The sequence below is a fragment of the Botryllus schlosseri genome, chromosome 3 (assembly GCF_051294905.1).
Source record: "Botryllus schlosseri isolate E-star chromosome 3, Bs_hap1, whole genome shotgun sequence".
Taxonomy (NCBI): Eukaryota; Metazoa; Chordata; class Ascidiacea; order Stolidobranchia; family Styelidae; genus Botryllus; species Botryllus schlosseri.
In genome coordinates, this window is record NC_137238.1 from 13,439,389 (window position 1) to 13,464,623 (window position 25,235).

A 25,235-nucleotide genomic window follows, 5' to 3' on the forward strand; every position below is an offset into this window, starting at 1 on the left:
TGCGTCGTTTTTTAAGGCAACCTAACGATTTAATCAAGTAACAAGCAAGATTCAGGAAAAAAAGTTATTTTTGAACAGCCCTACTGCGCAGTGAGTTGGTGTGTTTGCGCAGACTCTTGAAAATTAGAGGGAACATTGCTGGGGATATCATTGGTGCATCAGGGCTGTTTAAATGGATTATTTCATCCAAATAATTAGAATAAAAACACCGCAACACTTCCACATATCAAAAATAGAATATCACTTCACTTGAGAGGTTGGCCTGGTTGCGAAAGTATGTGAAAAGCATCAAATATGGTATGGAAGAATGTTAATATAGTATGGAAAATTGTCCGGTATGGTATGTAACGATTGGGCGGGTATGGAGTATGGAAAATTTCAATTTCATTCCATACCATACCATGCCCTGCACATAGTAGCCCTATTACCCACAGGGGGAGGTTGAGGGCGGTCCCTCCAGACCCCTGAAAAAAGTCATGACATGACTTCGGCATTGTTACTTCTTGAAACTTCGTGAACATTTACGACGGTACTGATACTTATACTTCAGTAGCAACATTTACTACTTTGACCACCTCCGGTTGTTTGTTGTCAGCTAGCTGATACGCGACTCAACAGCATGTGCACTGGACTAGGTTGTAATCGGCACGGATCAAGGAATAGTTACAAGCGAAATCAAATCATTCGTGAGATCCATCATGAGATTTAACAAGAATTGCGAATATATATGCAGCTATATAGAAGACATCATTTTTTGCTGAGTGGTGTGCTTCCGATCAATTTAAAATATATAATTGCATGATGCGAGTGCCTACAATTCGCTGAAGCACCTACTATAATTTTGTTTGGGTCGTTTGTAATGAGTGACCGTTGGCTTGCTGGAAGATCTATACCAATGAGAAAAAGGAATCCTAAAACGCCTTGATGCTGTGTTGCATTGATTCACAAACTGTGTGACGCGGCACACTAGTGTGACGCCACATGATTCTCAGGCGTGCCGCGAAATATTTGGAAATTTTTGAAAATAGTTGTTATATATTCTAATGAATCAACTCATAAACCAGAAATCCTTCCGCAAATAATGAGCACATTGTTTGGAGTTCCCTTGCACTACAGCACAGCAATACTGGACAGTAACTGCTGTCAACAACTTTGGGTATTAGGTAATCCATTAAAAAGCAATATATCATTCAATATTTTTGCAGAAGAAGAACAGATCTTTCATTTACGAAAGGACCCGTGTGTAAAATTGAAGATATTGAACTGTCTGCTTTCCGATCGTATTCCATGAGCAAAATAGCACAATTTTATTATATCTAGCCGTCCCATCTTCGTAGCTATGTGAACGGGGCCATAATTGCCCCGAAGGATCCAAAAATCATTTCTCAAATCAACATAAAGTAAAATATTTTCGGCAGATACACGCAACTTGAAAATTTCTTTGCGCTGCGCGTGATTTGTTCTAACTGATATTGTTGTTTTCTTCTTATAGGGGTACCACCCCTTCCCGGAGATGAAAATATTTTTAAATATCCATAATGTACAGTGGTGATGATGCAATAACCGCATTCGCAATTATAAGAGAACCAATACATTATTGTTGCAGGCAACGGCATTTCAGCTCACGAATAGCGTTGACCGTGCAGCATTGACAATTGAACATGGTGATGTACGATTACATGCCATAAAGTTTCGAAATCATCACCTCCGTAATCTCTACCAGTGAAAACGACTCGTTCATGAATCGCGTAGCCTATTACCGTCATTCGTTCGCTACGGCATGAGTGTGTGTGTGTGTGTGTGTGTTTGTGAATCGCATGTTTAACGTATAGTGACGAAAATACCCGAAGAGGTAAGGGGGCGTAAGCTTGAAGAGTGAACACCCAATGCAGGCTCGTGATCAACTTTTTTTGGGGGGGAGGGGGCGTGGTTGACAAAATATTATACTGTATCGGTCCTAGGCTTTTTGAACCTGGCATGAACATGTTCTAACCCAGAGAGACCGTTTGAAATTGACGACGAAATGCTCGTATGTGTGACAACAATGCAACATCGTTTCGGCCGTATATATGTTCATGCAATCAAGCCCATTAGTACGTGAAGATATATTTACAGCAAATTTTCTTCTGTAAGTGTGCCGCGATCGTTTTAGAATTTTCCTATTGCCGCCAGCTGCAAAAATTCGGGAACCACTGCTCGATTGACATTGCTGTGGCGTTGCCAACTCACCAATGCAAGCACACGTTGCCAATATAACAGTACATTACCTAAAGCTGAGTTGACAAACTTTTATTGGTATTTATAGTTGACATTTGAAATTGGAAAACTTGATGTCCCGGAGAGGAAATTATGCTATATAATGAAATACCAAGACCCCTAAAGTATGGCGGTGTATCGAAACAAATCATTCATAGCCTACACTAACAGGCGAATGTATCCAAATCGCCACAGTGTTTGGAGCCATAGCAACGAAAATGCAGGATCGAGAATACACAAACCATCACTTTGCTCTAAGCAACAGTGCTGAAAATACGTGAGGTCTCTTCAAATAAGGAGAGTTGCGGTCATCTGAATCTGTTAGCAAATATTCTCATTCGATGTCGTTGCGTAAATATCGTTAGTCAAACAAGTGTACATGACGAGTGAATCTTACATGTATGCATTCTCTAGTATAAACGTACTGAGGCAACAGAATTAAATGAGCAGATTACTGCAGTGCAGGAGTTCTATTAACGTCCCACCGCGCCTACAGAGAAGACAAATCTCAATAAATTTGTGGAAGGTATCCTGTAAATATTCAGGGATAGTTTTCAGAAATTTGCACTTCGGACCATGTCTTGATGAGAAGCACTGGCTACAGCAAGAAAGAGTTATAAAAGTAGTATATTGAATATATTATGTGGATTTGCCTGCATCGGTGCTATTATTTTACAGGGGTCGGGTAGGCCTACTTAAAGCGAGCATGTTAGAAATCGATTCACTCTGCACGCTATTTTTGAATCCAGAGATATTTATCCTTTTTATTTTGTCGTAGGATATCTAATGAGAAAGTCCTCAACTGCATGCGAAAGGGTGCAACGGCATACACGTTCAATACTGCCATTCTTCGGTATAAAATTTCTTTAACGTTAGCAACCGCGCGCTGTCAGAAGATAACGGGCCTATGAAAATAGATTGACCTCGTCCTGACGACAGACCATAGGCGCCAACGAGATCGCCGCGCCTCATTCTCCTTCCGATACTATTCAACATTCCGTTATTTGTTCCTATATTGTTCCTATTTTGTTCTTATACGGTGCTTGGAAGATAACAGGCTATCTCAGGAAAATGCGAATCTTATTTCGATTCCGATCAACTGTAATGACAACATCTGTTATCATCTGCTGCTTTCCACCTTTATTGATACAAGAAATAAATGAAAATACTGTCAGCATTTCGAGTAGCTTCTCCCGAACGTCATAGACATGCTAATTGTGACTGTATGACTCACGACTATGACTCGTTAAAACAAGCGATTCAGTTTCTGGGATATTTTGTTTGTAGCTACACCGTTGGTAAGGTGCTTATCAGGTGTGCAGGTATTGATGTTGAAAGCTTCCGTCAGCGGCGTCCATCACGTTCGGAAATTGGCCCGCACTGCATTATGAGTTAGTGAGCCCTACTCTATATTAAAATACGATGTGTTGAGTTCGAGTCAATTGTGCTATAATGATGGTCTGATCACGGACATCACGAAATATGCTACTCTTTGTACGTCACTCATACTTATACGGTTAAGATAATTTGGATTGATCTGACAAAATTCATCGTTTTTAGAGAAAGAAAAAAACTATCAAATTCACGGAGCGTACCAAATTATAATGACATCAGCAACTGGTACATATATAGTGAGGACGTCATAAACGCCGGACCACAATTTTCTTTTTCACAATGGGGTGGCGTTATAATGTGGCAAAATTGATAATTGTGCTATATGTAAATGCGAAATATATAATATCATAGCGACTAGTAATCGATCGTTTAAATCGCCAAATACCTATAGTCGCTAGTATATGGCGACAAAAATAGCATACTATCATGCCGGCGCTTACCCAGCCGAGCAAAAGGGGGGTTGAAAAAAAGAGGAGAATTGAAAACGTTTCATACTCACCAAGTACCAAGTACCAAGTATTTATTAGGGTCCAGTCATGCTAATCATGTCTATATTCATAAATCAGACAAGCCTACTCGTCTTGATCAACTTACATATATAAGATGTATGTGTCAGAGTTGGATCAATTACAAGATTTTAATTCACTTACAATTACAATTACAATTACTTCCTTGCATGCTTCAATTACATTACAATTAGAATTACTCAATGCTAAAAATATCAAATTACAATTACAATTACAATTACTGTTAAACATGTAATTAATTACAATTATAATTACAATTACAATTACTTTTAAACAGGTGATTGATTCTGTAAAGAGGTGTTCTTTGACTACCGTAGCGACGTAATTAGCAACAATCTCAAGCTATTCATGTTTCATTCCTGATATGTAGAATACCCTTTATTTAAAAAACTCGAACGTATTCGAACTATTCCTAATCCTAAGTACCGAAAACTACAAGCACAGAAAAATGTTTCAAGCGACTGTTAAGAACCAAAGGTTTGAGCGACTAACAGCGAATAGGCTGCAGGACAGTCAATGAAATGCAATCAAATGATTAGGCTACTCAGAGCTGAGTGAGGATAATGAAATGTAATTCGTAAGGCGTCAGAGATAAGGATGATACCGATCAGGTGCGTGAAATTAAAATGAATGCAATAGGAAAGAACCCCCTGATAACTAAGAATTAAAATATTTTGGTTAACATTTACATTTTCACTTGCTCGGAAACTGTTAGATTGCATTTGATAAACATGCGGGTGCGAAAAGTTTCTGGTCCCATTAAATTTGGCCAAGATTGGACGTAAGATTGGAATAACATCTCTACAAATGCGTGATTAAGTTTGATGAAGTCTTGGTTGGAAACTTGAATTTTTTTTTTTGCTATTGTTACAAGCCTCGGTAGTGGTCAGAGATTTAAAAAAAACTTAGACCGCGGTGTAGGAAATGGTTCAGCACAGGTTTCAGACGAGTTTATTTGCTGTTCATCCATTTTTGAAATATTAATATTTAATTTGGCCCGCAGGTTCTCTAACTTTTATAGACACGCCCCCCTTTATGACAGTGAATATTTCGTGCCCCCCTTATCGTCATAGCACACAATGAAACCAGAAAGTAAGTAATCCTTACATATAGTTTGATGGTATGGAAGATTATCACTGTTGATGAGAGAATTCTCCAATACGAAATTCAGACTATACACCGAGCAACAACCATAAAACGGAGGTGAATCGGGCCAAGCGCGGAAAATATTTCAGTTCACTGAAGCGTCGCGCCCCGTTCAGATACTTTCACGCCGCCCAAGGGGGCACGCCCCCAGTTTGAGAACCACTGGTTTAGCATATATTGTAATTCCCAAAGTTTTCTGTTGCTTCTGAAATATGGGAAACAGTTTAGCATGACTGAATTATCTAGTTATAACGCAGCACGCATAGAACACCGATGTAAATAGGCTAATTATTACATGTGGTAACTGTTTACTAAGCCCTTAAGGCCCATCATCGTCATCCTGGTTCGTACCGGATTTTCACTGGTGCGACGAATAAATGATTGATTAAATGATTATTTTATGTTGTGATTGTCAGGTTTCCATGAAAATGCAATTGAGATTGCAATTGAGCAAAATTTTGATCAAATTACAATTACAATTACACAAAATAGAAATGCTTCAATTACAATTGCAATTACAATTACATGAAAAAATGTATTCAATTACATTCAGCTCAATTACAAATTACAATTGATCCAACTCTGGTATGTATATATTGCCGCTACACCGTCGCACGTATACTGTCTAAACTCGAAGAGAAACAATGAAGAAATTTTATTTGGACATCAGATTACCAGCGAGATGCCATGTTAATAATATGCCGTGCGCATATCGAATTACAAATATTTGCTCCATTTTCCTTGCAAATGAATACACATCTCAGCGGGTGATCGCGATCGTCCAGTGCACCTTTGATCTTGCTAATTGAAAACACAGACGCGGTCTTGTAATCTTCATTCATGTGTCGCTTATTTTATCACAGGGTCATACGTCCTCCATTAGGAGGATTTGTACTCTTTTTTCCAGTTTTTGAAAATGTCCTCCGAGGACGCCCAAATGTCCTCCTTTTTGAGATTTCGTCCTCTTTTTTGAGAATTCTGGTCACACATTGGGCAAAATCCGACCGAGCTACCATACTAACGTTCAGACGGGTATTTCGGGAGCTGAGCGAATGATGACCTTTTTTTATTATTTTTTAGTGAACAACATGATAAAGTGACGGAAAAAGCAGTATTTTGGGCGCTGAGCGAGAAAGTTGACCCTTTTTTTTAGTCAACCGCCCAAGAAGTTGGAAAAATTTACCATCTTCAAAGATTTTCCTCCGGTATTCTAAATTTGAAAATTTTGAACTAGTGTCCTCCTTCCTCGATTCCAAAATATGGTAACTTTATTTTATCACAAAGCAACAGCATGCAAACGGCGATACATACCAGGAGCATGTAAATGTAAACACATTTCTTATTTCAAAATTGCACAATTCACCAACTCTGAACGCAATTGTGGGCAGAGGTGGTCAAAGTAGTCAAGAAAGCTGCTCAAGTAGAAGTAGAAGTAGCGACGAAAAAATCTACTCAAGTTCGAGTAGAAGTACTTCCCCCATGAGCAACCTAAAACTACTTGAAGTAGAAGTAGAATTGACTGACTTTAAAAGTACTCATGTAAGTAAGAAGTTGTGAAAACGATCCTAATTCGTTCACATGGATTGTAAAAAGGTGCAAATTGAGCTATGCGAAAGGTGACGAGCATTAAGGCATTACTACACTTGCTTTTATGCTTCAAACCTTCGTTCGTATCGCCAGCGAGTCGTCTCGTCTCGCCCACTTCAACAAGCGCTCGACCATCAGCAGCCGCGAGATCCAGACCGCCGTCAGGCTCTTGCTGCCCGGCGAACTATGGCAAAGCATGCCGTGTCTGAAGTCACCAAAGCCGTCACCAAGTACACCAGCTTCAAATAGATGGTCATTAGGGTTGTTCAGAATTGACCGACTTTCAAAAAGTCTAGGTTTTCAGTCCGTTTCCCATGCCTTATACCTTAAAAACAAATTCTGGCAACTTTTTTTTGTAATTCATCCCCTGCATCCGTGTGCACAATGCCGTTTTCTCATGCACCTAAAAATTTCTTCGGAATTAGGGGATTCCCCGTTGTCAGTGACTCGACAGGAATGGCGTGTGTTCTCATTGACGTGACGCGTATGTTCTAGCGCTGATGAAGCGCTGAGCGCGGCTGTGAAACGGGGATCATTGATTAGTCAGGTGCCTTGCTGCTTTGTTGTTGATGGACTGTGTTTACGATTGAGGTGCAGGACTTATCAGGCGGCGTTTTGACTCATGCTATTAGCGAGTTTAGCGCGTGATTAGTGAACATAGTATTATAGCAGTATACAACTATTTGATATAATAGACCTGATACTCTTTTCCTTTCTACTGGGATAGAAACAAAGCTTGCAAATGTCTATTCCAGTGACTGGGGAAAACCGCCAGTCGGTTGCTCTAAATTTTTTGTTATATCCCAAGATATCAATATACTGGTATGAGTTTTTCCAATTTAGGAATAACTATCTTCGATAATCTATAACTGGATCTAATCTGGCTACTCCTGTGCAAGTTATGCAGTATGTGTTCGACCTAAAACTCTAAAAGAACTGAAATGTTTTCCACTATTCTTTGTTGCTTGACTGAGTTTATGTATATCTGTTTTTCTAGGATTAGCTGTAGTGCGAAATGTCTGAAAAAAAAAGAAAATCGTCATCTAGTGCAGCAGTACCGAAGAAAACTAGAAGAACACGATCGCAGACACAGCATTTCTTAGTTGGGCCATCTGAGGAAGCCATTACGGGATCGAAGTTGCCCACTCTGAGGCAAGTTATGCAATATGTGCTACACCTGAGAGAGTATTCATTTTTAAAAAATGAACCAGTCAAGTCACACATCCAGATCGCAGTAGATGAAGTGATCGGTTTTTGGTTACTTGCTGGCATAAAGACTATCACAAAAGTCAATACCACTAAAAGATTGGAAACAGTATGGAAACAATGGCTGTCACTAAAGAAAACTGCAGGCCGGCAATATGTATCAAAAAAACAAAGCGACTTTGAAGCCAAACTGAGTAAGCTATGGGATATAGGAGCCCCTGACGCGATAGCGACAATTGAAGCAAGTAGACTTCTTTCTGACGATAAAAACGTGAAGACATAGCATTTTATCAGGATCAAAGGGGTCCGAGATTAGCAACGATCGGTGGCAAAGATAAAGTGTTGAAAGCGAAAATCATGCAACAAAAGAGACGGACCATGAGTGCACCAGCATCAAGTAGCGAAGGTGAATTTACAGAGAGCTCATCTATATCTTCACAGGTAGCTGACTCTTCTCACAGCACTGATTTTGAACTTGCACAGTCGACATCTGGTCATTCCGCTAAATTTGTGACTCTAAAAGCTCCTGTAAACCTATTCAGCGACGAAGACCTATGCCAGGTTTTTGATCGCTTGAAAGTCAGTGATAATGCTGCTACCATGATAACTGCAGCTCTGATTAAAGCTTGCGATGGCAACCCTAATGACTTCCATCTTTCAAGATCTGGGACCTATCGACGACGCATTGCAAATCGTTTGAAAATTTCCGAATCGATCTTTGAAAAAATATCCACCAATCCACCAGAGCACATTGCATTGCACTGGGATGGAAAGCTCACTAAGAGTCGTCTAGGATATCAATTTGAGGCCTTGGCAGTACTCGCATCGTCTGCGTATTCCGGCGCATTTAAGAAAGGGAAACTTCTTGGCATTCAAACTCTGGAAAGTGCTACAGGAAAAGCACAGGCTGATGCATCATTTGAACTGCTGGAACTTTGGAATTTAACAAAATCTGTTAGAGCTCTTGTGTTTGACACAACATCCTCAAACACATGTAAAAACAAAGGTGCGGTTCCGTTACTTGAAGAATTGATTAACAGGAAAGTTTTCTACAATGCCTGTCGCCATCATATTTATGAACTGGTTATTCGAGAGGTTTGGAAGTGTTTGTTTGGATCGACAACCACAGGCCCTGAAAACACGGATTTTAATACCTTCAAGAAGAAGTGGAAACATATTGATAAATTAAGAAGCTATAAAACGCTGAAGTTTATTGAAGGCAGCTGGTTGGCGATGAAAGCTGATGAAGCAAAGCAAGAAATAATTCCACTGATGAAACCCAATGATGGAAAGCAGAAAGAAGTCTTGATAAGAGATGACTACAGAGAATGTGCAACAGGCACCTTGGCGATTTTGGATGACAAATATGTTGATCATCGTTTTCGCAAGCCTGGTGCTACTCATAGCGCTAGATGGATGAGTCAAGTCCTGTACTGTCAAAAAATGTTCATGTGGAGTGAGCAAATGGACTATTCTGAAGAGTTCATTGAAAAGTTGGAACGAATCAATACATTCATTGCTTTGTTTTATGTTCCAGCTTGGTTGAAAACTGGTATTGCATGTGACGCACCTTGGAATGATCTCAAATTCCTTCATGACATGAAAAACTTTTCATTATGCGATCTCACTGTTGCTGATGTGGCATACAAGAAATTGCGAAAACATCATTGGTATCTAACTGAGGAAATGGTGGTATTTACCACGTTCTCGGCTAATCCAAAGATTCCTGACAAACTGAAGGAAGCGATGGCTGCTAAATTGCTGAAAATGCCAATCCCTGAAAAATTTCGCAGAGGTATGCCTCTCAGTCTGATCTCTGACTCTGTCTCTGAGTCAATGAGTATGGTCGATTTGATTGGGCCAGAATCGTGGTTTCTATTTGATGCTATACATGTGGAACATGATTGGTTGAGTCTTCCAGTTTCGGAATGGCATACTGATCCGGATTTCGTGACTGCTCAAGAATTTGTGAATACTGTTGAAGTAGTTAATGATGCAGCAGAGCGTATGGTAAAATTGAATACCGACTATGCAGCGTTCATAACGGATGACAAAAAACAGCGAGCGAGCCTCCTACAAGCTGTGGAAGATCACCGGAACAGATATGCAGATTTCTCGAAAGCAACCATTTCATCCACCTGATTTGTGTAATATTTTGCCAAGTTGATCTCTTTCTTTGCCTTATTTTTTCGTTTCCTGTGATGTTTATTATGTGGCTGTGAGTGGATGTTACATTTACAGTTGTATTCTTGCACATGGGGATCCAGGAAATTGATGAACACAGCCGGGTAGGTTTGAGGGGTGTAGGATATGTGATCCAACAAAATGACTATCAGTTTTAGGTAGTTTTGAGCAGTTCTAAGGCAGTGTGGGACATGTAAATGATATCCAGAACTAGGAATGCCTTATATAGTGGGGTTTTGTAGCACTCCAAACCGCAACAGCTGCATAAATCCATGTTATATATCACTTTAACTAGGCTAGGTAAAATCGTGACACTCAGATTTTAGGGGAATCCCCTATTTTCAGCTGCTATTCTTCCAGCTCAATGTGCTCACGGATGCAGGGGATGAATTACAAAAAAAAGTTGCCAGAATTTGTTTTTAAGGTATAAGGCATGGGAAACGGACTGAAAACCTAGACTTTTTGAAAGTCGGTCAATTCTGAACAACCCTAATGGTCATTGGTCATGCTCGATGCCGAGAATCGACAACAACGGCCCTTGTAAGGGCCACCCGCTCTTGTGCGTGTTGGCGAGGCTGCTCTCGCGAGTGTTATCAATTCAGTTGTTGTGCCGTACTCTGTCATTTACGACAGGCGTAGGTAAGTTGCGTTTACGGTACCGGTACTGTGGTGACTAGCTTATTTGTCGCGCGAGTAACGAGACGGGTTCGTGCATTACAAAGTAGTGCGTGCGCGAGGTATGAAACTATAGATTACTAACCTACGTAGGTTAGTAATATATAATGAAACACAGCGAGACGGACGGCGGCATGCCGCGATCACAATAACCACAAAACTTGTTAACAGAACGCCGATTCTTAACCCTATCGATGCCGTAAAGTTCGGGTGACTCTGAAAAGAGCCGTTTCTTTTGCGTCGTGCCACTCACCGGCTACTTAAGCTCTCTAGTCTCGGATGCGTCTGGCGAGCTGGATCGGATGTCTTTCGGCATGATGGTGACGCCCTTGTCGTGGATCGCGCACAAGTTGGTGTCTTCGAACAGGCCGACGAGGTAGGCTTTGCTGGCCTCCTGCAGAGCCACCACGGAGCTGCTCGCTCTGGGAGCGGAGGTCGGTCTTGAAGTCTTGAGCGGTCTCGCGGACCAGCCTCTGGAAGGGAGGCTTGCGGATGAGCAGCTCGGTCGACTTTGGGTAGCAACGGAACTCACGAAGGGCCACTGTTCCGGGCCTGTGACGATGATGTGTAACATGATCGATGCGTGATGCTGCTGAAATTTTATGTGGAGGGATGGTCGTCTCGTTGGCGTCCGCTCGATTTGCGTTTTAGTACAATGGCTATGTGAGTGGCAGAGACGCCTTCACTTACACAGAGCACGCCAAGAGAAAGACCGTAGTCTACGCCTTGGAACGCCAAGGACGAACTTCGTACGGGTTCGGCGGTTGAGCGACTCGCTACTGCGATCACAAGACAACAACGGCTCTTTTCAGAGCCACACGAACTTCCTGAAACCGAGTAGAGAATATCTCGTTACCTTGTTTCGGTCGATCGAATAGTCATCAATCAATTAATGGAATAACTAACTAACCAAACGAGTCGAATACACATCTTCGGCGATGTCCGATAAACTGAACTCAGTTACACTATCAAGAGCCTGCAACGCGTCCCCCTGATCGTTGCGTTTTAGCGCCAGCGTAAATCAATCACGCCGCCAGATGATGTCTGATCTAACGGACGAGGGTCAAGGGGTCAGGGTAAGAAAAAGTGTTGAGCTGTGTGTCGCGTACGGGCTTCATCCCGTTGTTCACCCGTGAATTACTCCCGTCGTTTACCCGTGTCACATGAAATGCAGCAGAGCACGTATGTCATTCATTTGTCGGAAATGAGCCGAGCGCACTCAGCAAAAGAGAGTAAAAAAAATCGAAGATACATACATCTATACTACAACTTCACTCAATTACATCTTACCTTTTATCCACTACTTTTCCAGATTTTATGTTACATCATATCTACCCAAAATACCAATCTTTGGATTTTTGTCGGTAGGTTAAGCCCGCCTATGACAGATTACAGATGGGGATCATTTGGCTGAAACACCAAATGTCATGTTTATCGCTATATTTTAACGACATATCTACAATTAAAACTCCAACAAGAACTTTGGTGGATCCATCGCGCTTTCTCTATATTACGCCCTTGCGGGTGCAGCTCGTAGTTTTTATCACATTTTTCAAACTTCCGGACATGAAGGCATAATTAGCATTCCTCCTTGCCCCAGTTTAAAGACTATGTCTGGGAAATCCATGTTTATGGCAACCCTGAAGACTAGCCGTACGAGGATGAGGTTCTGCATCGTCCACTTTTCTTGTATGAACAGAAACTGATATCCTTCGTCATCCGCATGAATGAGTACATGTGTCGTGTTAAAAAGGGCCAATACCTCAACAGTCGAGGAAAATAATACTAGCGCCAAAGTCATTGAGCAGAGTGTAATTAAGTCGAATGACATCTTGACAAGCCCAATTCAATGAACTTTGTGATGGTTTGACAACGTGAACAACTTGACAACTTCTGTAACCGCAACGGTTATTTTTAGTAACATTTGGTTCGATTAAAAAGTACGTGGAGTCGGAGTCAGAGTCAGAGCATTTCAACATACTGCCACTCCGGCTCCAGCCAGTATGCGCTTTCCCAACTCCGGCACCGGCTCGCATGAGTGCTACAAAATAAATTGACTCCGACTTCGACAATACAATCTCAACGCTCTAAAAACTTGACTTACCCTATGGCTATTCGACCCTAAGGATCAAAATTGATGCTCGATTCGGCTTCGAGTACCCGAATCGTTATGGCCAGCTCTAATTTGACCATAACACTCCTAGTGATCGTCATTCGACTATTCATGTTGTTAAGTTCGACATCATAAAGTTTGGCCAATGACGCAAATCAGAACTGAATATTGTGATTCCATGTTTGAATCTATAAATCGAAGTGCGTCGGTCAATATTTTCAAGTTGGAGTGTAAATATGGACTTTGTTTACCATATAAGTCACTATTTGCACTTATGCTCAATTTATAGTTGCATACAAAGCAGAATTGTAACAGACGGGTTAGGTTTTCAGTTCATGAGTCGGCGAGGCAGCCAGGTCGCGCGATATCTGTTTTCACACCAGACAGTTTACATGACTGGTCGGACAGTTAGATGCGGTCAGTTAGTTTTCCCAGTTAATTTTTAACCGTAAGCGAATCTATTAGGCTTGGAAACTGAACTTGGTACTTGGTATTATGGATGGTGCGAGCGTGAAGTTCACCTTTGCGTTCTGTGTAAACCTCAGAAATTTAAGAGGTTTGCGTTCGCAAACGAATCTTGGTAGGCTCCACACTGTGAGTCTAGATATTACACTTATTCAACGTTATTTCAACTTCATTGACTGAAATCATTTCAGTTTCATCTTCGGCTCACTCTCTACATGACGCTGGAAGTATGGAATGAAATTCATCACTAAATTGGACCTTGCTAATTTCAGAAAATATTTGCCGTGCTAAAAAAGTTTGATTGAGATATTCAGTTCTTCCGTCAGTGAACATTTAAAGGGGCACTACACTCTAAATACGACGTGGCTTCAAATAAAGATAAAATCGGGAGAAAAATTTGGCCGTAGTCAATTGCTCCAGAAAGCCACCGTGACGGAAGTGCAGCTGAACGAAAACTCCAGCTATCCCATTCGACGCCATTTGAATAAATAGTTTCTGCGGTGGCGCGGTTGCGACTCTCCGCTACTTAACCCTTCGCGAAATTGCAGGTACGATATGTCCACTTGCGCTTTTTCGACCCGTTTCTTTTCGACGCGAGCTCAATATTCTAGTCTCGTCATTTCTTAATGTAGATGCATAGTCCTACGCATCACGTGCTACCTAAAGAAATGATGTGACTTGAATATGGAGGTCGTATCGAGCAAGTGCAAGTAAAGACATCGTGCCAGCAATTTCGCAGCGGGATGCAACGGAGACTTGCATCAACGCCACCATAGAGATTGATTTATTAAACTGGCGTGGAATGGGGATTGTTAGGATTTACGTTTAGCTGCAGTTCCTTTACAGTTTTCTGAAGGAAATGGCGCCGGCCAAAGTGTTTCTCGTTTATATGTTTAATTTGAGACCTCATCATATTTAGAGTGCAGTGCCCCTTTAAGACACTCTACCGTCATTGCTGTTAGATTTTCCCGCAATCACAAAACATCGCGAACATATTACATTGCATATAGGATGTAGTAACTCAGCGAGCCGCGCTGGTTCAACCAATCAATTGACAATTTACCGAAATTAAGAGGATGCATCGTTTTTCAAGGTGAAAAGTTGTGTTAGTACCATGTGTAATTGTACAAATGTACGTTGTACATGCATACAATAAACGCTGATATTTGGGGACTTGAATATCCTTCGGACAGAGGCACAAGACGTTTACAGTATTACTCAGGGTTGTAATGACTCGAGTCATGACTCGACTCGAGTCAGACTCGAGTCCCGATTTTTTAGTAACTCGACTTGACTCGAGTCAATTTGCGTATTGACTCGACTTGTACTCGAGTCATTGCGCATGACTCGGACCAAGTCATATGACTCGAGACTGGGTCTACCAAGACAGGCATTTGGTTGTAATTTCGAAGAATAGTTAAGTTGTCACACTAGTATTATTTCGTTTATCAGTACTGGTGCTTGAAAATGCTACCGGAAACTGTTAAAAATGAGGAAATTAATATATTTTGAGTGCGAAGCATTCGATATCACCGAGCAACGTTGCAAAAAAGTGTGTTTCATATGACATTAACTTGGAACTGCACAGTCAACACAATGACTTGGACTAGGACTCGAGTCAAAATACTATGACTCAGACTCGACACTCTACTCCGTGACTTGGACTCGGACTTGACTCGGTGGTGAATTGAAAATGACTCGACTTGACTCGAGTCAAAACTATAAAAGTCAGATTTACTTGTGACTCGGAACCTTGTGACTTGGTTACAACCGTGGTACTACTTCTTTCGAAAATGACAATTAAAAGAGCTTGGTTGCTTTCACAACATATTTAACGTCCCCCTGAAAAGTAATAAAAAAAATCAGAAACAATCAATCCGGATCGATGCTAATTTCAACAAGCGGATTCAACAATGCAGGCTTATATCCAGCAATACAAATAGCTATACACATAGTTGTGGACATGTGAATACTTTTCTACAATGTACAATTGTAGAAATGTACATGCGTGACTATTACCACGATTTCACATTTTCAGTTTCCTGGATATTTTACATCTTCAATCTACTGCGTTCCAAAAAACTAATTCATTTGGTCACTCAAGTATTGTGCAATGTGCACGTGCACAATGATATCCCTACGTAAATATCGTGTTTGAAATTAGAATTGTGACCTCACGTTACGTCAGAGGTTCGTGTTCAAGTTCGCGTTCACAACAAACCTTTTGTAGAGATTCTTGTTCACACGAACCAGAACCTTTCATGGGTTGGAACCATATGCTCACTTGGTATACTAAATTACTACATGGATATATAGATCTGACTTATATAATCATCTTCGTATCAGGTTTAGCGTAAGGAAGCTAAGGAACCGAATAGACTAATTGTTCGTTGTCACTTTATCGATGCTGTGCAATCGTGCTGCATGGAATTATTTGACAGGGAAGAAGAATGTGTCAAATTGTGCGTGTGTAATAAACATAGCAATGAATGTCACGTAGCACCGGAGGATAATATGTTCGAACAGCTTGGCCAGATTGATGATTTTCTGGAACAAACGGGTGAGAACTGTATTGACTATAATTAGAATGACCATTATCATGAGCCTTATTCGACAATTTTAATTTCTGAGAAGAGCCATTCCCCATTGCGTGTTTTACCTGCAACCAGCACACGGAATTTGTTAACCGAAATATGAGAAAGCCAATAAATCCGCCACCTGCCTTGGTGCGGATCGGAGTCATTTTTTGGACCTGACAAGTGGTTCGAACAAGCGGTTGAACACTGTGCCGGCTATTGACAACTCGCTAGTGAATATATCATATGAAATTTCTCGGATATATATACGAAAAATCAGAATGTTCAAAGGTTCGCCCCGAACCTACGCACCAGCCGTCACTATACTTGAACCCCAGTAATAACCTCCACCACCCATTTTCGACCTTTCGGACCTCGTCGCACCCTCTTATAGGGAAATTTAATTCGCGACACACTGGCTAGCACTTCGAACACCCTGGAATACGAGTAGTGTAGTGTTACGTTACACCACTGCAACTCAAATGGGTTGCGGGGTCGCATCCAACCAAGTTCGACTCTGTAAACCCTTACTAAGTGTAGGAGTTTATCTATCTTAACACCGTTTTGTGCGGACCGCATAAGCCCCAAGAAACGTGGCAAAATTATTGATAAAATTAATGTGGGTAATCAATCAAACTTTCTTAATAAAATTCATCATGATAATGATGCGTTGTTTATTTTCTTGTCATTATATTTTTCATTTCACTGATGGGGCGACAGTCCGGCCTCTAGGCACATGCATTTTGAAAGTTTTCGATTGCTAAACATCATATATAGTCTAAACAAATAACCATATTGGATTTTGGCTAAGTATTCCAAGTTTATATAGTGCGACCCGCGAATGGATTCAAATGTTGAACGCAGCCCGGTTTCTAAAAAGTTTGTCCACCCCTGATCTAGGCTCATCATCCCCACGTGAACTGCTAGGTGATGTCACAATAAAACTGGAGGGAAAGTGGGCCGTGCTATATGTCGGCAGTACAGGAATCATAATAAACAATGTAAAATGATCATGTCGAAATAGGATGAATAAAACAACGAGTACCCTTAGTGCAATATTTGGCAAGAAGAAGACTGAACATTAATAGAAAAAGGTCGCCAACCATATCGTGTCACTATTCAGACCTTGATTCTGATGGGGTGACTAGAAAATGGTCAACACCATTGGTCAAAACCTCAACTTCGCGGTCGAATTTCCCGCGTGGTGACCTTTTGTCTAGTTATCAGCCTTTCAAATGATATTATTTATAGGGGTTCGCGTTCCACTGCCATTGACGGTGGGTGCCCTCCCCCCGTCGCTGTGCTCGCAATCTAATTGCAAAAAAAAACAGACGAATACCCGAATAATGACGAATTCAAGGAAGTAAATGAGAAGGAGTGAGGAATTCTAAAAAATGAAGAGAAATAACCAACACTGCTGTATCGGGCATTAGGCTGGGTTGATGCGTCATTGAGAGACCGTACTTGGTCGTTTCCACACATTCCTTCCCTACCCGTTCATTACATCGTATGGAACATTGTGTGTCCACTGTCCATAGCGAGAAAATTAATAGAACCACCGACAATTCCACAGTCATGATTAAGATCCCTGATTTTAGTTATGTGTCGACTTTATTTACCCCATTTTAAAGCGGCAATCTTAAGCTTAGTCTAGTTGCCACACCAGTATGCCAAACCGGCTGAGAGCCACTACCCTGATCTCTACCAAAGCGGTTCACAAACTTTTTACACACCCTTTTTTATGATAATGAAAAGTTGCGCACCCTCTTTATCGTCATACTGTAAAATGTAGCCAAAATGCTAGCAATCTCAACGGATAGTTGGATGGCGTGGAAGGTTATGGCAGCTGATGAGAGAATTATCAAATATGGAATTTGGACTCTGCACAGAGCAATGACTATGAATTAGAGGTGAATCTTGCGGAGCGTGAAAAAAAATCAGTTGACCACAGAGTCGCGCCCCCATTCAGATGCTTTCACGCCCCCATCCCCCAAAAGCCGATATTTCCACTGTTTCAATAATGATTTCTTTTGCTACAGGTCTTCTACCAAAGGCGTCGATCGGTCGAAAGACCAACGAAACCTCCTGCAGGGAGTGGGACTGGGAGGAGGTCGAAGGGTGCTTTTTGTATTATGTGTTATTTTATGACAAGAAGAAAAATCGGATTCATAATCAAGATATGATCGTATCTCCTTCAACAACCAACATCACTCTTAAATGCTCCCCGCGTGAAGCAGCCCATATTAGAATTTTAAGTTTATATCAAACACACAAAGAGCATGCTGGTTTAGTGGGTATTTACAGGGCGCGTGGACTCAAAGACGTAAGCCTTGTGATAGATCTCTCAAGGATGACAAATCCGAATCGCAAAAAAAAAGTAAATAAGGAGAGGCACATTCATTTCGGATTCTTATGGGACAGTGAGATGAAATTTGAAGATTGTGAAAGAATTGCGGTGAAAAGATTTTTTCCTGGGAAAGAATTACAAAGAATACATGAACAAATTGATTTAGCAATAAGAGCGGGTGGACAATACACTACGAAGTACCTCGCAACAACGCGAATTGAAAAAAACATTGATATTTGGATAGCAATGGAGGGCTGCTCTCTCGGTACGTTAGATTTGTTCATTGACGAAAAGGCGACGTTCAAGATTAATCAAGAGCACGTTAAAATTTGTTTCCAGCATATTCTTCTAGGTTTGATCGATATGCACAGTAAGTTCATCATACACGGAAAGATGAAACTCTGGAATATTCTCGTGTGGCCTGATGGGAGACGTTTAAAGATTGCGGAATTCGATGAAATGCAACATTATGACCAGGGTGATGACATGAAATCAAAGATCGATAAGGAACTATGCCAAACTGCCAAATTGTTTTACAAATGCTTGAAATGGGATTCGAAAGCTGATATGAAAGCAGAGCATGAATGTATTGATGCCAATGTGACCCGCATGAATTATGAAGGAGTCTTCCCGAAAGCATGGATAAGTCGACTTAAGATCCTAGCGTCTGGATGCTTAAAGGGGGACTACGATGCGTACTTGGGGGCATACCTTATCATGCATATGGACGTGGATAAGCCAGAAACAGCAGATATACTAAAACACCCGTTCTTTTGGGATGAGCACAAAGCGATGTCATTTATCACTCGAATGGATGGCTACTTGTATAGAACACGGAGGGGAAATGAAGCAGCAGCGAATAATCCCAATACAGCTGATGATCATTCGCATGGTGAGCGTGAAGCTACAAAAGAAAGATTAGAAATGGATGTTATGCGAACAGTACGAGATAGTTTCAAGAAAGCCTGTAACAAAATGTGTAAAGACCTATCTTGGGTGGAAACTCTGAAAAAACGTTTGAATGATTATCGTAATAATAGTTTGCGTAAGAATCCAACTCTTGAGAGAATGATAAAATATATTATTGAAGGAGAAAAAGGAGGACAATACGTCCCAAATGATATGGCGACATTTTTACGATGGATCCGAAATATACATTGTCACTACATCGATCCCAAGGTGAAATTTTTTGACTCAGATTCTGATTTCTTGGAATTCTTCAACAACGTTTTCCCTTGGATGATGTGCGTGTTGCATCGAGCTTTATGGTATGAACGCGACAGCCCTCATCTGCCAGAAGACCTTCTCCAATTCTTCGTGACGCCACAATTCCTTAAAACCCTGGACTTATTGGGGCAATGATGATAAAGCTACCATTCAGGACACTTTCGAGGATGATGACATTTGAAACAGTTGTACCATGTATATTGTAAAAATGTATGCCTATATATGAACGGTGAAGGGAATCATAAACGATCATGGATATCTCCTTTCGTTCATACCGTAATGTAGACAGACAGCAGTGACGGAACGAATGGAATGTTCGGAAATTTCCTACTGGAGACTCATCAAGCACCAAGGTTGATTTGTTTTGTTTCAAAACAGAACTGACATAAGTTCATTTCATTTCATTGACAGTACCCGAATATCATGCAGTGTAAAGCTGTGGACGAACAAGAGTGAAATTTAGCGATGACAGAGACATTCAAAGCTTCAATTAAAATAAACATTTTCAATTCTCTGATCCCACAAATCCAATTCCATATATTAGGCCATAACAAAGGGATGGTAATGCGGCACCTATGCAATGGGGAATTGTTATCTCGCACTTCACAGTATCAGTGGCTAATGTAGAGTATGTACATATATTTATGTTTGTTTATATATACTGAATATATTATGTAGATATAAAATAAAAATGGAGTTTATCTATAATAAAAGTAAACGCATTGCAGTTGAATGTGAACAATGAACGGCCAAAAAATATAAGGGTGGTAGAGTCCGGAATTCACGGCCAACCGTGGGTTGACAGGTGCAGCGAATTCGAAGTAGGATTTTCAAGATAGTAATCAGCGGATTTTGGAATCCGTTAATAAGATCCCAATATGTGGATATATCAGAATGGCTATAAATTTTCCTGTTATTCCTGGTATGGTGGACCAAAAAATAGTTTCCCATGCGCCGCATTTGACCCGCACGTTGTGGGACGTACACCCCGCGTTAAAGCAACTCGCCATTGAAACGCTCCATACAATTTCACACCATTCAGGTTAGCAACAAAGCTGGAGCATGTGTAAATGTTGAATTGCTTCAGCTCCAGCTCCAGCACACGAGAAGTCTTTACTGCAATGAATGTAGTTGTGAAAGCTATAATCTCTACTATTATAAATGAGCTTCGGTTCCAGGTCCGGAGCTCATTGTTACCACTGCGCCAGCTCCAGCTCTGGCTCCGACCTTGGCTTCGAAAACTATCCAATCGGTCAGTCAATATTCAGTAGCATCGGTTGCAGCAATGGGCAGTTGAACACAAAGGCACCGCCACGTCCAGCTGTCGTTTTCCGAGGGTTTGTTTGTTTTTGTGGTATTCCTGGTGTTTGTCGACTATTATGGTCATTTACACCAGGCCGATGGTCTTCATTTTTTTATTCCGTATCTGCCGTCTTATAGCACGGTCCACTTCTAACCTTATTTTCAAATTAAATTAGAAGTAGAACTAGAGCTACACATTTTTTTCAAAATAGATTAGAATTAGAATTACTGAGTTCGCAAAAATTATGAAGGAGAAAGAACTGCAGAAACAAATCAAGTTCGTTTCATATCAAATCACTGTGCATTCCGCTAAGCATGAGAATGGTTAAGGTCTGTACAATGAGCTTGGCTCGTTTGGCACTATATACCAGGGGTCACCAACACGCGGGTCGTTTATGGTCATGATATTTCTTGTTGTATTTGTACTTCCTTAATCAAATATTACTTCTTTTGTGCTGACCATGTTCATCGCCCATGTTAGTGAGCACGGCGTTGTACTAACTTAAAGTTTTAAAAACGTAGTTGCTCAACTGTGTGGCATATTTTGTTTCAGTATTGTATTCTTGTGACCCGAGGCCTCAAATTTGAAAAGTTGCCCGCGACGCGTTTTGAGTTGGCGACCCCGTGCACTATAGAGTTCTCCGCATGGCTGAAAACTCTTTCCATCGGTGCTGATGTTGCAGACTACGAGATCTCCAGCAGCTGTCTTGAGATGAGGAAAACGAGTTATACTCTTTTGCAGTAACTCAAAACATCACAGTTCATACTCTCACGCTCTGCTGCGAACTATCTTTCCACTTCACCGTCTAATATATTTTCTTTGGTTCTATCTGAAGCAATCACCCTCTGTCTTCTTGATGTAGATCAGGAGGGCATGAAAGTGAACAAGCCTGTGTTAACTATCTTTTTTTTTGCTGATGTTCTGTTTGTGATCGAAACTTGACGGTTGTTAGCAGACTACAAGCTACTATGCTGACATGGTTATTATTCGTCACAATAACTACTAATACTGTACCACAGTGTAAGTACTGTGATGGCGGCTTGGCATTGGATTTCCCTGCGCGAGAGGGATATTCTTGTTTACTCGCTGCAAAATGCCGCGGACAAAAGAGGCATTTTACGGAAAACAATTAGATTAGAATAAAAATTATAGTATAGAAACATTCCACAAATTAGATTAAAATTGGATTACTGGCATTTCGCTCTAATTTAGTGAAATCAGACAACTAGAATTATCTAGTTGTCCAATCTGTTCCTTTGCGCATCATTAAAACACTGATATGACGTAATACCGACAAAACACTCGGTTATATCAACATCAAGCCATACAGTTAGATTTAATCTCGAAACAGTGCGATTATTATTCAAGATAGCTACAGCATAAAAGCAATACGAGCATATTTCGCGACCTTATTAGCAGAAATCTGCTTTCTACCAAATACTCAATGGTTTGAAATTTGATATTGGTGCGCTCGTTACCATAGCAGTTCATCTGTTGTCGATTATGTTTTGGGACATGAAAAAGTCCCGTACGAACGAATTTAACAAAATCAAAATTAGCGCCGCTGCTAGTATCTGGCGTTTCATAACTTAATTCAACATCGCACACAGTACAATGCAATGTGTCAGTATGACAAATTAAACTATACACGCTTGCAAGTAACATTGCCCGACAATTCGTCGACATTTTGGATTTGAAGTAGGCTATTCGACAATATTTAACTGACACATATCTTTTTTTGCGAATTGAGAACTTAACAATCGCTCTGAAACTACTCCAAAAACCGGAAACAACTCATCAACCTTCATTATCACATCCCTTTCAAAAGTTAGGGCAGTGGAAGATCTCATATATTACGTCACGTTGCCTGTTTATAATGGTAAAACATGACCTGTTGATGATTCGTGACTAAAAATTGTGATTTGGATATGGGCGCGACCTTTTGTAGTCAAACGTAACAATCGGAGAAGGACTTGTGACTCGGAATTCCGTGACTTGGTACAACTACGGACGCAACAAACTATTAAACTGTTATGGGGAATAGTAATATATAAAAAGTCTTAGCTTGCGTTGCGCATTTAGCTGTCTAAGCGCAGGTCGGTATGGCTACCATTGGCATTCTATTTCCCCCTGATGTATAGTTGGTTGAAACCTGCGTCATCTTGGTTCTTTGTATCCATGTTATTATCGCCAATTAATGTTGGCGAGTAAAGTAGTGGTAAGCTCCAAAGCGGTAACACCAATGGATTCTTCTTGGATTGGATATTTCTATCACTATGGCACATCAATCATTATATTCAAGTTGTTATTTATCTGTTCCAATATTCTAAGGCAGGGCTCTTCAACCGGGTGTTTCGTACGCCCCAGGGTGTACCAAAATTGTTAAAGGGTGTACCACTTGAATGAGGTGTACCGGGGTGTACCAGATTCGCATTAAAACGGAACGAAGACTAGCTATCACAGGCGAGTGTATGCTTCAGAACATGTTGACCAAGTGCGCAATATCGTTCAATGTCCATTGTTCTTATCAGCTGTACGCAGCTTGTAAATTACAATTATTTTGTGATGTCATAGGCACATGAGTTTCATCTTTAAATAGTTGGTAATGGAGTGATTGGTTCATTTTGGAGTAGAAGAGGGGGGAGTTAACATGTGGTCAGCTTTCTGTCTGTCATGTTTCTTGGGGAAATCGCCGCGAGAGCTTAGACATTTTGAATTGATACCCCCTACGAGAGGCTTATAAATAGCTCATAGCGTACATAATTGTAGGAGCGTAGCCATGGGAGGTCGAGTTTGAGAACCATGTGCTAGATTGTGGTCAGGTAACCTCGAGCCCTAATTGGTATTTAGCACTTCCAATACGTTGCAGCCTTCCTCATCCTTATTTCTACCGACCAGAGGTGACCAACCTGCAGACGCACGGTCGCACGTAGCAGTCCTACACACATCATTAAATTAACGTGTGTTGGCGGCCGTCAACATACAATTTGGATGAACGAATTGGTTCCCAAATCTTTGAGATATTTTAATTTAACCTGGTTATTTTATTCACGCGCGATTCAGTGTGTTTTGGATTATTCGTTTTTAATAGAACAGTGTAATCTGAACCCCACGCATACAAATGCGAACCGAAGAGGAAAATGACGCGCCCCATACAGAAATACCAAGTCGGAATCGTGTGCGTCTCACGAATGAAGGTTCTTCTGGTACGTTTTACCGATTCTAATATATGTTTTTACTATGCCTACGATCCTATAAGTGGTTCTCGACCAGGGGTCCGCGAAACCTGTGAATTTGCAAAATTATTGATAACTTAACAAGTTTTTTAAACCATAGGGCAGTGGTCGGGAACTTACGGCTCGCGAGACATTTACGGCTCCTTTGGGTCGCCGATCCCGCTTTCGTCTCCGATCCCGCTGTAAATACAGCGCCTTCAAAAAGCCCAGAGGAAGAAAGAGCCGAACTCTTGAAAGATGGCAGCAAAAGATCACGTTAGTAGTTAATATGATCGGTCGTGACTTGGTGTTTTTAACATGGGGTAGTATAGGCCCCGCTCACACGGTGCCTCGAAACTCGTGTTGGCACGGTGACCCTTTTGACCCCCCCTTCCGCTCGCACGGTGCCATTGTGTCTTATGGAGCCTCTCACACGGTAACCCTTTTCGGTATAGGGATCGCTCACACGGTGCCGTGAAAACTGGTGCTGACATGGTTACCTTTTCAGGTATAGGCATCTCTCACACGGTGACTCTTCTAGGTATAGCCATCTCTCTCACGGTGCCTCGAAAACTCGTGTTGGTGAGTCGTACTTTCAGGTACAGGCATCTCTCACACGGTGACTCTTCCAGGAATAGGCATCTCTCACACGGTGCCTCGAAAACTCGTATCAGCAAGTCGTACTTGTGGGTATGGGCATCTCTCACACGGTGTTGAATATCTATCAAGTAAATAGTCACGTGATTGGTTCTTAGTTAATGTGTATATTACAAAATATTATATATGACCGGTTCGAGTTGATCCTAACGTTTACGGTGAGTGCGACAATGATATACCGTTATTCTTATGGGCGCGGCGATGATTCGTACTTTCGTTGATAGAATGCGAGCGACATGTCGTACTTTCACCAAAAAGGGTGTGAAATAGTTTGCTAAATCTAGGAATCAGTCGCTTGGTAATTAGATTACCACAGTGTCGGCGTAGACGGCGATACGAATATCAACAATAGCCGC

At 41.1% G+C, this 25,235-nt stretch overlaps 3 protein-coding genes and 1 long non-coding RNA gene across 4 annotated transcripts in view; 3 read left to right on the forward strand and 1 right to left on the reverse strand.

Annotated features, from left to right (window-relative positions):
• Positions 1-25,235, forward strand: part of LOC145434923 (uncharacterized) — a 310,059-nt gene that overhangs the window by 245,068 nt on the left and 39,756 nt on the right. The gene's annotated exons all lie outside the window — the stretch shown is intronic.
• The window catches only part of LOC145434907 (uncharacterized), a 192,498-nt gene continuing 174,602 nt past the window's right edge, over positions 7,340-25,235 (forward strand). The window contains exon 1 of the mRNA XM_080312139.1: positions 7,340-10,725. Within this exon, the coding sequence (XP_080168265.1) occupies positions 8,475-10,259 (1,785 nt within the window). The 5' untranslated portion in view covers positions 7,340-8,474 and the 3' untranslated portion in view covers positions 10,260-10,725. The remainder of the gene's footprint in view (positions 10,726-25,235) is intronic.
• LOC145434920 (uncharacterized) lies at positions 10,852-11,690 on the reverse strand. Its single transcript, XM_080312153.1, has one exon. It carries the CDS (start codon positions 11,548-11,550, stop codon positions 11,233-11,235), a length of 318 nt encoding a protein of 105 aa, XP_080168279.1. The 5' UTR covers positions 11,551-11,690; the 3' UTR covers positions 10,852-11,232.
• LOC145434906 (uncharacterized) lies at positions 14,211-20,431 on the forward strand. The gene is made up of 2 exons (XM_080312138.1): positions 14,211-16,114; positions 18,170-20,431. The coding sequence occupies exons 1-2, from the start codon at positions 15,979-15,981 to the stop codon at positions 19,837-19,839; spliced, it is 1,806 nt and encodes a 601-aa protein (XP_080168264.1). The 5' UTR covers positions 14,211-15,978; the 3' UTR covers positions 19,840-20,431.